Source organism: Salvia splendens, chromosome 8, assembly GCF_004379255.2.
Source record: "Salvia splendens isolate huo1 chromosome 8, SspV2, whole genome shotgun sequence".
NCBI classification, from domain to species: Eukaryota; Viridiplantae; Streptophyta; class Magnoliopsida; order Lamiales; family Lamiaceae; genus Salvia; species Salvia splendens.
Genome location: NC_056039.1, coordinates 34,347,246 through 34,359,911, shown reverse-complemented (window position 1 = coordinate 34,359,911; position 12,666 = coordinate 34,347,246). Strand labels below are relative to the sequence as shown.

General features: G+C 35.4%; 2 protein-coding genes across 2 annotated transcripts; one reads left to right on the top strand and one right to left on the bottom strand.

Annotated features, from left to right (window-relative positions):
• Positions 1-193: 193 nt before the first annotated feature.
• LOC121745222 (pentatricopeptide repeat-containing protein At3g59040-like) lies at positions 194-3,506 on the bottom strand. Its single transcript, XM_042139032.1, has 7 exons — positions 3,233-3,506; positions 2,567-2,879; positions 2,139-2,429; positions 1,797-2,045; positions 1,386-1,510; positions 1,076-1,174; positions 194-869 (listed from the first exon to the last, which is right to left on the bottom strand). Exons 1-7 carry the CDS (start codon positions 3,292-3,294, stop codon positions 302-304), a joined length of 1,707 nt encoding a protein of 568 aa, XP_041994966.1. The 5' UTR covers positions 3,295-3,506; the 3' UTR covers positions 194-301.
• A 5,043-nt stretch (positions 3,507-8,549) lies between these two features.
• On the top strand, positions 8,550-12,440 carry LOC121744847 (polyamine oxidase 2-like). Its single transcript, XM_042138518.1, has 10 exons — positions 8,550-8,995; positions 9,504-9,619; positions 9,703-9,791; positions 9,883-9,996; positions 10,392-10,479; positions 10,608-10,693; positions 10,773-10,875; positions 11,147-11,244; positions 11,339-11,768; positions 11,883-12,440. Exons 1-10 carry the CDS (start codon positions 8,953-8,955, stop codon positions 12,189-12,191), a joined length of 1,476 nt encoding a protein of 491 aa, XP_041994452.1. The 5' UTR covers positions 8,550-8,952; the 3' UTR covers positions 12,192-12,440.
• Positions 12,441-12,666: the final 226 nt, after the last annotated feature.

Here is a 12,666-nt window from a genome sequence, read left to right as displayed (position 1 = left end):
TACAAAAAGTCAAAAGAGTCTCACTTTTCCCTACATCACTTCAATTATTATACATTCCAACAACCACTACCTCATTTTAATTATTACACACTCCAACCATTTCTTAAAACTCGTGTCCTAACTAAATTGCACTCCTAAATTAGGACGGAGGGAGCATTAGAAGAGTTTGAAACTTTTGCATTGGCTGTGTATATATTTTCAAATTCCATTTTTTTATAGAGAACAAATTATCGGAATAAAAATTATCAACACTATATAGCATCAACCAAAACCAAAATCATCCAAAATTTTATGACAATCTTCACAAAGCATGAGCTTCTACTAATTGATCATTGCTGCTAATTGTCAACTCATCGAATTCATCATCCAATACTTTACCCTCGTCTTCATCTTCGTCTTCGCTATCGTCCATGTTCTCGACTTTGTTGCTTGCGATTCCATTCGAGAGTCGACCTGAAGAAGGATTCTCCACGAGTTGTGTAGCTTCGAGCTGTTCTTCCGGTGTTTTCGCCAGAGACAAGAGTACGTTCTTGGCCTTCTGGTCGGGCGTTACGCCACTCGACACCATCTCGCTATACCAAATCACAGCACTGCCAAAATCCTTGTTCCTCCCGAAAGCGTCCATGATGGAAGTGAATATGGTCACATTGGCTTTGATTCCTTCAAGGCGCATGCTCTCGTACTTCTCCATCATCTTCTCGAGATCGTTTGCTTTAGCGTACCCGTTGATGAGAGTACCGTGGGTGACAACGTTCGGCTCGAACCCGTCTTGCTTTATCCTTTTAAAGAATTTCTCAGCACCATCCATATCAGATGCATTAACATAGGCCGAGAGCATAGTCGTGTAAGAGCAGAGATCGGGAGTGCATCTGCAGCACGCACAAACAAGAGTCATAAAAACCGAATGTCTAAAAGGTTAGCGTTGCATTTCCCCCCTAGTTCCTCGTTTATCGAGGTGCATGTAGCCAAGTAACACAGGAAACACAATCACCAAGCAGTATACGAAGAATATCCCATTTAATCACAAGGGAAGTACGAGAAATTGGCATACGATTTAAAAGAAGGCTCTATGTACCTGTCCCGTCTCATGCTCTTGAAGACGACTCGTGCTTGCTCTACCATCCCAGATATCGCAAATGCATCTAGCAAGATGTTGTATGCTTTCTGCGTCGGCCTAGAAAAAAGAAAAGCATCCATAGCTCGTGTGAGAAAAAGGAATAAACCAATCTAGGCAATACCCCGAATTTGCAATGTTCACACGACTATGAAATTGAAAGTCGGACCAAGATATGCAGCGACATTTCATAGATAATGCAGCACATATTATTGCTTTGGAACGATGATGCACGCAATATTAGAACGAGCATAAACAAAGGGAACCGCACCTCACGCCAGCATCAAGCATCTCTTCAAACACAGCTATAGCTTCTTCTTCTCTTCTAGCTTTTCCATATGCATTAATGAGAAGAGCATAGCTCACAACATCAGGTCGATAAATCGACCTTTGCATCTAAAATCACAAAGATGATTCAGTTGATATATCTTGGGAAATAGCAATTCAAGGAAAATACACCACTAGGAAGTAGGTAATTTCAAATGATATCTTCCACAGATAATTAGCACAACGAAAATTAGCAGCAAAGATAAAAATAAAAACATAATAACAGAAAATTGAGAAACTCCATCAACATATAAGCAATTTGGTATAAATTCTATAAAGGTGAGAGCAAAGACTAAAGAACAATATAATTTAGACAATCATCTACATAAATGGTTTTAGTAGTTTGTTAATATACCTGGTCGAAGATATTGGCAACCTCTTTGTAGTTGGTTTCAAACGACATCAAGCTGTTATAAGTCACTGTATTTTGCTCGACTCCTCTCTCAGTCATCAATGCAAATAGTTTACGAGCTTTGTCAAACTCCCCTGCTTTCTTGTACATGTAAATCATCATGTGGAACATTTTCTGGTCCGGTTTCAGAGGTGAAATCTTTTCATCGAGTAGGGTTTCAAAGATTTCTTCGGCTTCTTTAAATCTGTTAGCCTGAAATAGCCAAAGACGAAAGAACTTCAGTGTTCTAATTCTAAAATAAGACAGATACTATAAGAAATCATCAAAAGTGACAGGATTCCATACCGCCACAAATGTTTTAAGAATTATTTGATATGTCACTGCAGATGGTTCGGGGCCTGAGGATTGCATTCTACGAAAAACTGCTTCTGCCTGACTGTATTGACCTCCTTTCCCGTACGCTTCCATAAGAGCAGTGTAGGATACAACGTGAGGCGGATAACCATTTTTTATCATGTAATTCATGATCCTCTCGGCTTTAGTGAAGTTCCCGAGTTTTCCATAGGCTGTAATAAGCATAAGAAAGTCCATCTCCTTGAAATCCCACCAATGCTGAGTTCGCAGCCATTCGAGTATCTTGAGAAAACGAGAACAAAAAAATGAGCCAAAGATATTCAACGAGCAATTTCACACACAGACTGTAATCAAGATATTGTTTGGTGTACATGAAAATAACCAAGAAAACTCGAGATGTAGGGATGACACTTGTATACCTCACTAACAAGGTTCCATCTCTTGAGCTGCTTAAATCTGACTAGCGTCCCAACCACGACGTCTTTAGGCAGAGCCTGGTTCTTAACTCTCCGGCTCTTGAGCACCTCAACGGCAGAGTCAGCTTCCTCAATTTCAAGCATCAACTTCCTCCAGCTCCTCTGGTCCGCCTCATCCGCAGCATCCTTGAAAACCTCGACTTTCCTCCTCCTCTGCATGAACTTTCGCGGTGCCAACATTCCAAAGCAAACCACCTCGGCCCTCTTACATATCTTAATATTAGCATCAACGCCATTCTTGCTGCCAATCGATTCGCTGGAAACCCATACACCATGCTTTTAATTAAATGAAATGATGAAAACTCCCCTAAACCCCAAACCCTAACCACCGCCTACAGACACACAAAGATAGACATAAATATGCAATCATATCTGAAAATCTGACCCTTGCCTCAACCTCATTGTACAAAAATTTCTTATTTTTAACATTCACACTAACAAGGATTTAAATTTCCCTAAAATTCAATTCTCAATTCAATTTTACAAATTCACAGCTTAATCATGGAGAAACATAAACATAAAAATACCAACTTTGAAATTACACACACACACACACACACACACACAAAACCCAGGAACATAAAAGGAGCTTAGTAGGAGCAGGCATACCTCCAAATTGAAGCTGATGGAGCAGAAATGAAGGGCTTCAAAAACATTATTGTTTGAGGCATTTTTGCTTTAGTCTTCCAACACTCTCATAGCTTCGCTTAAATTTTTTCCTCAGCTTTACACCCACACACATACAACACACACTGACGCACCCAGAAATAGCTCCGGCTTTGCGAGTGCGAGTGCGAGTGCTGTCGGAATTTCTCGGCAAGATATGAATTTTTTTAGATATTTGGTGTGGATAATTTCCGCTTAATACAAGAAGAAGAGGGAAGAGTTTTGCAGTTCGGTCCTTTTCTTCCCCCCTGACGTAAATTCTATTTAGGTACCTTAAGTTATTTTAATTAACCAATGTAGCACAATAATTTAAGGTTTTGATATTTTCTTCTATCAATATTACTTTTATAATAATATCTTAAAAATATAAATTGCTTATAATACAATGAATATTAACTAATACTCCTCCCGTCCTAAAAATATGGACAAACTTTTAAATGACACGAATTTTAATATGCAATTGGTAAAGTATGACATAGATGAAAAAAAGTAACATAGAGAGTAAAGAGGTACTAAAAATAATATTAGTGGATTGTGGGGTCCATATTAATATATTGTTAAAAACTTTTCATATTTAAATTTTGTCTAATTTTGGAGGCCGGACCAAAATTGTAAAATACTTGTCATTTAAGTCTGTCCCAGTTTAAGAGTCACATTTAGAATCTACCATATTTGGACATAAAATCTAACCTCATTATTCATCAAATTTACACCCAAATGTCATTACTTTCATAAAAATAAAACAAAACAAAATCTTAAACATACAAAAAGTAAAAAATGTCTTACTTTCCACTACCCCACACACTCCAACAATCACTATCCCACTTCAATTATTACACACTCCACCAAATTCTTAAAAAACCGAATATCCAAACCGAACCAAACAGAAATTTTGAAATTCGGATCAGTTTTTTCGGTTTTTTGGTTCGGTTCGTTTGGAAAATATAAATATCATTTTTGTGTTGTCCCATTGAAAATGAAACGTTTCCTAAAATAGAAATAACTTTATATCTACGTTTCCTCTCTCTTACTGTACTCTATATTCTTTACTCACAAAACAATACTATTACATAAAATCTTGTGCTGAAAAGCAAACGTTTCATATTTATTTGGACGGAGAGAGTATATCTTTTTTAGGACGGAGGAAGTATTTATCACTCCTACTAAAGATGTTTTAAGGTTAAACAAAAAATATAATCTATTTAATTATATATGTAATGAACTATTAACCAAACATCGGTATCGGTATTGGTATTGGGTTGATGGATGAGATAAAATTGAGTTTTATGGAAGTTGTTTCATCAAATAGACAACAATGTCTGATAAATAGTTATGAATAAATTGAGTCTCATGAATACTATTCAATTGAATAGACAATGTCTGATAATTAATCCCAAGATAATGTGACATTCAATCTATGGTTATGAGTTTTTATATTTCCCTGCTAGGCTTCTACAAAATCGATTTCCAATAATATTGGAAAATGATCTTGAGCAATCGAACAAAGAAAGGTTATTATTGAATGTGGTGAGACTCCAACTTTGATGCTAAACAGAGAGCAATAAGCTGATCATCTTCAGAGTGATGGTCAACACTGCCCATGCGTAAGCGCAATATATCACAAAACTCGTCATGCCTCCTTTCCCCATTTACCTATAATTCATTCATTATTTTTTCAGTACTAAACGATGTAATTTTGATGAATATAATGCAAGATCATTTTAATTCTCATCGGATTATACGTTGTCCAGTAACACCAAGGTCATGCTGAATCTTCCACAGTTGCAAAAATTAAATCAAATTAATAATTTATTAATTAACAAGCATTTTTAAAGTTGATATGTGAAAACCGAAATGTATAGAAATTTAGTTCATAAATTTATTATCAATTAATCCAAATAAACCATGTTAGTTTTTTTTCTGCAGGAAACTAGTTCTGATCTTATCCAAAACAAAAAAAAACATGAAAGCTTCTAGGATTTAAAATATTTTCATAAAATTCTGAAAATTGATAAATAATTTCAGGGTATTCACCAACATAACATGAAATATCTATTGTTTATCTCTGTCTTGATTTTCTAATAAAAATATACATTTAAATACTTGCAATTCAACAAGAAGAAGAAAACAAATGTATTGCAACTATTGAGTTTTCCATATTTCTCACCTCCTCTCTTTCTGTAGATTGCGAGACTTCCTTCATCTCTGCATCTTTATTTGGCTCTTCTCCTGCCATTTCTTTTATTTCACCTAAAGTTAAAAAATAGGGAAAACGAATAAAGAGAATTGCAAATTCACAAAAACACATGAAATATAATTGAAAATCCTTAATTAATGGGGAACCATTAAATTTGTTGGTTAATGGGCTATGGGTCCGTGACACAATATGTCACCTTTTGGGCTAGCCTTTTAGGTATTTTCCAATAAGAGGGGGCTAATCCATTACACTTATGTTCCTTCAAATAATTGCCTAAGAGTGTCGATAATGGTTTAGGCCAAGCCAAAGCCACAAAAACTTGGCAAAGGCCAAGAAATTTGGCCGGACCATAAAAAAAATTGCACCCTAACAGTGGACAAGTTCAAGCCACAAATTAATAATTTTTTATTTTTAGTTATATTTTAATTTAACTAGAATAAAAATTATTGGACTATAATAATTAGAAAAAAAAAAACATAAATTAATTAAAAAAAAGTTGACAATTACAAGTAAATATAGAGTCCTGTTGAGTTTTTTTAGCTTAATTGAGAATTGAGATGCATTTTCAGCTAATTATCCACAACATTCTCGAAATGTCAACTGCAAGTAGATTATGTCATCTCGGGGGTATTATCGTTGATAGTCTGCACATCAAATGTCAACAACTTATAGTTGACATTATATGTGTATAGTTGACATGAATTGTATATGTAGTTGACATGAATTGTATATGTAATTGATATTATATGGGTGTAGTTGACATGAATTGTATATATAGTTGACAAAAAAAAAATTAAAAAAAAATAAAAATTAAAAAAATTGAAAAAATAAAAATTTAAAAAAATATTTATTGAATAAAATGTACCATGAAAATATCATTCTGCCCTTTCATAATTAATTAATCTAAAAATATTTTCTATTTTGCAAATTCTGAACCACTTATTTAATAAAAATGAGTGGCTAATAATGCATCTCAATTCTCAATTAGGCTAAAAATCTCAATTGATCACAACCCAGTAAATATATTTATTGAAAATTCAAATTTTAATTATTTCCGTAATTAAGGTGTGAATTGAAATCACAATCCTTAATTAAAAAGTTGACAATTTTAATTGGGATTTAGTCTTAGAGATTATTTATTTCCTAAATTAAAGCTAAATTAATGCCAAATTAATTATTTTTTGAAAATCGGCGTCCCACACACACTCTCTCTGTCCATATTTCTCTCTCTGCTTCACCTTCTTAAAAATTTGTTTCCATAAATTAGCACAAAAACTGAAAAAAAAAATCGAATCTAGGCAGGCGCTGCGGCTCTCGACCACCACAATAGGGTGCCGCGCCCCGGCCAGGCCGGCTGTGTGGCACGCCCATGGGCCTCCCCCCTCGCTGCGGCTCTATGTGACTCCAGCAATAGGGAGCCGCGGCCCAGCCACCCCCGGGTCGGGAGCCACAACTCCCCTATTGTAGATGCTCTAATATCGTAACTAAAAAAATATAATTTGAGATTATATTATACAGTATATTATAATAATATCTAAGAAGAAAAAATAATAAACACAATTATGAAAAAAAATTCCCCTATAATAAATAATCAACCAGACATAAATATTTTTTTTTCGACATTCAAGATATTGAAAAAATTAATAAAATAATATACATTGCATCACGAATTCGTTGGTGGGTTAATTAATAAGCGACGCATTTAGTTAAAAGGGGCCCACCATCACCGACGCCTTTGTTTTGCTTTCACGTTGCCAATTCTCTTTTGTGAGCTAATATAAATATTTTATATGAAATTAAAATTTATACTTACTACATTTGTTCAAAAATAAATAATTTGTTTAATTATAAGATTGTTACAAAATCTAATTGCGAATCGAACCAAAATCTATAATTACATCAACTTCGTCATTTAAATTCATAGTACTATTTGGTTATATATTGATGCTATCCATGTTACTCCCTCAGTCCCACAAAGATTGTCTCACTTTGATCAGACACGGGTTTTAAGAGATGTAATGAAAAGTTAATTGAAAAAGTTAGTGGAATGTGTGTCCTACTTTTATATATTAGTTTTATAATAAAATGTGAGTAGAAATGAGTTAGTGGAATATGAGTCTACTACTAAAAATGGTAAAAAGTGAAATGAGACAAATTTTGTGGAACGGACGGAAATGGAAAAATGAGACAATCTTTGTTGGACGAAGGGAGTATAAATTAATTCTAATGTTGTAACTTATGATTCATAATTTATGGATGTTGTGCCGAATACCAAGTACTATATTCTTTTAGTACACTCGGCCAAATAATTAATTAAATATTTATATAGATATTTTACCATACATAGTATTGATGTCTTTTCAAGACAATTAAACCTGATAAATTCCATCAAATTCAGCAAACGAGTCCACATTTTCTTAGTAAAGAACATGAATAATACGTCCTCAGCAAATAAAATAAAATAAAATAAAATAAAATAAAATAAAATAAAATAAAATAAAATAAAATAATAACCAAGTACTACTGTATCCTACTGTATATGGTAAAAAAAAGAAATGACAGCCATCTAATAAAAAATAAAACATTAGGTAGACATCATATTTAGCAATGAGTGATGCTAAATGGCCATAATGTGGCCGGTCATAAAGAGTTAATTTAGTCCATTTACATGTATAAAAAAATTTGAATTACCGATATAAACTTATATGTGTGTGAATGGACTTGTGAGTTGATACTTATCTTTGAATTCCATTACGTAAAACACATTAATATCACGAATTAGTGTATACGTTGAGCAACAATCAAGAAATGACAGTAGTAATAAGTTGAGCAAAAACTACGAAAGAACAACACTAATATGTTGAACAACATATAATGAAGATTATATAAAAGTAAAATCAAGTAGTATTAAACCATAAATTTGAAAAAAAATTAATTTTTTTTGTTATTTAATTAATTTATGGCTGGCCATAACGTGGCCGCATAGCATTATTCTTTAGCAATTCACAGATACTATAAATACTCCTTCACACCTTCCTCTAGAAACACAAAACCCACTACAATTCGATCCCAAATCCCAATATCGGACTTTTCCCGCAATCCTTCTCCTTTTTATAGGAAATATCGACGAATTTATTGCGGATCGCCTCAGTGATTGTGGAAGCTGGATTGGGACTCTCAATAGTTTGCAGAATTCAAATCCCGGTAGCCATTCTAGTCCTTTTTTCCTCTCCGACTTTTGGGGATTTGGGCAGACGCATGAGCGGGTCCGTCAAGCTGGGTGTTTCGTCGAATTCCAACCATTTCATCACTTCTATTCTCATTTTCTCCAAAACCAGCTTTTTATTGTTCCTCCTGCTATTAAGATTACCCAAGCTTCTATCGAGGTTAACATCGATCATTTTTAGTAGCACTAGTAGAACTTGTGCCCTTTATACCCACCGCGGCCTCAATTCTTTGTTGAATTATGGATTCGGGAGACAACAAGTTTAATCGTCAATTGCGATCTAGTAAGTGTGTGTTTCGGTTGTTTTCTTTTAGAGTTCTCGCTTACTATTATTTAATGGATTCTTTAATTGTTCTTGATGCAGCTTGTCTAGTTCATTTTGGTATGTGTTTGTGTTTGCATAGCTGGATATATGCAATGGCCAAGGCTATATATAATTATATATAATATATATATATATATACACTAGTTGATGACATATGCTTGTAGTTGTATCTAATTTATATAATTGAATGGGAGTATATTAGATAACATGGGAGTACTGATTCATCTCTAATTCAAATTTAAAGGAAAATATACGATTTTATTTCATCTTCAGTTCATCACATCAGCTTAATTACCTTTGATGGTGCAATCGATCTAGTATCGGATATGGATGGACATAAGTTATTCGAGCCACTTGTTAGTGTTGAGACTTAAAATGAAGTCTTATATAGTAACTCAGAGTAAATCTGTTTAGATGTTTGTAATCTTTTAAAAAGTGTTAATTTGAGTGAAATTTAATCTGGTAGATCTTTGCGATTCAAGCTTGGAGAGGAAATTGACAAACTCTCCATCAGTTATCGTCATAGGTGCTGGTTTTGCCGGCATTACAGCTGCACGGACTCTTCATGATGCCTCGTTTCAGGTATATGCATACACTTATATGCAGACTGTTGGCTACTGTGTTCACAACTGTCGATTTGGGTCCTGAAGAAAGTGGTTTTGCAGGTTACCTTGTTGGAGTCACGGAATAGAATTGGTGGCCGTGTTCATACCAATTATTCATTTGATTTTCCTATTGACTTGGGTGCATCATGGTAATTGATCTTTTTCCTACAGCATTTTCGTGTTTCAGTTGTTGTATTCTACATTTGCTAACTACTGTCTGCATTCTGCATTCTTCTTCAGGCTACATGGTGTTGGCAATGAGAACCCATTGTCTTCGCTCATTGGGAGATTGGGACTACCACTTTACCGGACCAGTGGGGACAACTCAGTTTTGTATGACCATGATTTAGAAAGGTACCCCTTTTGCCCCTTGCAACTTGAGTGTGGCCATTCAAGAATATATGTTCATTTCCTGTTAAATTGGACTTGTAAAAGCATTGATATCAGCTGTTAGTTTCCGGTAGTATCTCCTTCCTTTGTTACTTGTGAACTTGGAAAGGAGTAACACGCAATTCATAAGTGTTTCTTATTTCAGCCTTATGCGACTCTTGTTCTTTGATTCATTGCATGCCATGCCCATAATATATCACAGACTTTACTGTATGCCTTTTGAAGATATTGATTGTTTGTATATGTTTGGCATGTTGATTCAATTACTGTTAATGTATTGTTCTACGATTTAGATCATTGAACATATTTCTTACATTATTTACATTCATGATATAATTGGTTTCCATTTGTTCCATCAGCTATGCCCTTTATGACATGGATGGTAATCAAGTCCCTCAAGACTTAGTCGCAAAGGCTGGCGAAACATTTGAGGCCATCTTGAGAGAGGCACGCCACGTCCATCTTCTCTCTGACCCCTTCAATTTTTTTTACATTCCCAAACTGCAGAGTGCAGTGACCCTTTTCCCTAGATATTAGTTCTAATTTCTGATTTGGTTTGAATTTTCTTTTTTCAGACTGATGTTATTAGACAGGAATTCAGAGAGGACATGTCCATCCAACGTGCCATCTCAATTGTTTTTGAGAGGAGGCCGGACCTAAGGTTCTCCATGCATCAAATCTTGGAACCTTTATTTTGTTCTGATTTTGTGGCATTTTTGAAGAGGTTGGCGCATTTGTAGGTTGGAAGGAGTCGATCATAATGTGTTACAGTGGTACCTCTGCAGAATGGAAGGCTGGTTTGCTGCAGATGCTGATACTATCTCACTTAGAGGCTGGGATCAGGTTACTTGCTTATGCTTAAAAGTTTGTTCTTTTATAAAAAATTTCAGGATTGTATAATTTGTATTACACTATTACGTATGTGTTATCTGTTCATGTAGTGATGAAATGAGTTCAAAGAATTTATCTGCAAAGTACGTCTTTTTCTTTCAAATATATAAGAGGTAGCAAAACCAAGCTAGAGCTTGCAATTAGCAAATAGCAACTAGACGGTTCGATCAATCTAAAGATATCGTTCGAGTTTTTATTAACATTTGATGTATTTGCTTTATAGGAAGAGTTGCTCCCTGGTGGACATGGGCTCATGGTCCGGGGTTATCTTCCTGTTTTAAATACTCTTGCTAAAAGTCTTGACATCCGCTTGGACCACAGGTAACACACGATCCACTTAGCCTCTATATTATTCCTCTCTGATATACAGTCTGATCTGAACTTGGGTTTTCTTGATTTTGGGTTTTACTTTTAGAGTGACAAAAATAGTCAGAGGTCATAGTGGAGTTAAAATCACAGTAGATGATGGGAGAGTGCTTGTAGCAGATGCTGCTGTCATTTCTGTTCCTCTTGGTGTTCTGAAATCAAACAGCATCCAGTTTGAGCCGAGATTACCTGACTGGAAAGAAGAAGCAATCAGGGACATTGGAGTCGGGATTGAGAACAAGATAGTTTTGCATTTCGACAAGGTCTTTTGGCCAAACGTAGAGTTTTTGGGGATTGTTGCTGAAACTACTTACGTGTGCAGTTACTTTCTCAATCTGCACAAGGCCACAGGGAATCGGGTCCTCGTTTACATGCCGTCTGGGCAATTTGCCCGTGACATCGAGAAAATGCCTGACGAGTCTGCTGCAAAGTTTGCTCTTACACAACTTCAACGGATGTTTCCAAATGCTTCTGAACCGGTATGTAATGTTTCCATATTCAATTTGTTGAATTCTCACTGCCTTACATTATACTACAATTTTCATTCGGATCATCTTACCTGTAACACTAAAGATCATACATAAACTGTGCAGATCCAGTACCTCGTTTCCGATTGGGGGACAGATGCAAATTCATTGGGCTCCTATAGCTATGATACAGTAGGCAAATCCCATGATCTGTATGAGAGGCTGAGGGTCCCTGTTGACAACCTCTTTTTTGCTGGTGAAGCAACAAGCATAGATTATCCAGGATCCGCCCATGGTGCATACTCTACTGGTTTGACTGCCGCTCAAGACTGCAGGATGCGCGTCTTGGAGTGCCACGGAGAGTTAGATCTCTTCCAGCCTGTCATGGGCGAGGATGTTCCAGTGTCAGTTCCATTATTGATATCGCGTATATAAAGTTCTAGACTCTGCTTCTCTGGAACTCCCATAGCAATGAGGTACTGATTGCTCTGTGAGAAACAGCGGTAGCCAGGAGGTCGCCTCGTTTGAATGATCAGAGTCAGAGTATCAGTGATGAACTCTTGAACCAGGTAGAAATCAAAATCTAGAAATAAGGGTTCTTGATTAAGACTGAATTCATATATATGATTATTTATGTAGCTAACTTGATACTTATAATACAATATTGCATTTCTCTTTGTTGCATTTCAAGTGTGTGTATGCGCGCGCCTCTTAGGAGAATGATAGAATACTTTTATTTTTTTGTTGATTTGTTCTAATATTACAATCAATCAAAAATCTTACTACCATTTCTTATTGGTTTGTTCTGATTATAAAGCCAATCAAGATTATGGTATTGACATGCGTTGCTGACTTATTTACATGATATTTTTGAACATCAACTAAAAAGATGTTTCATTGTCGAAGTAAA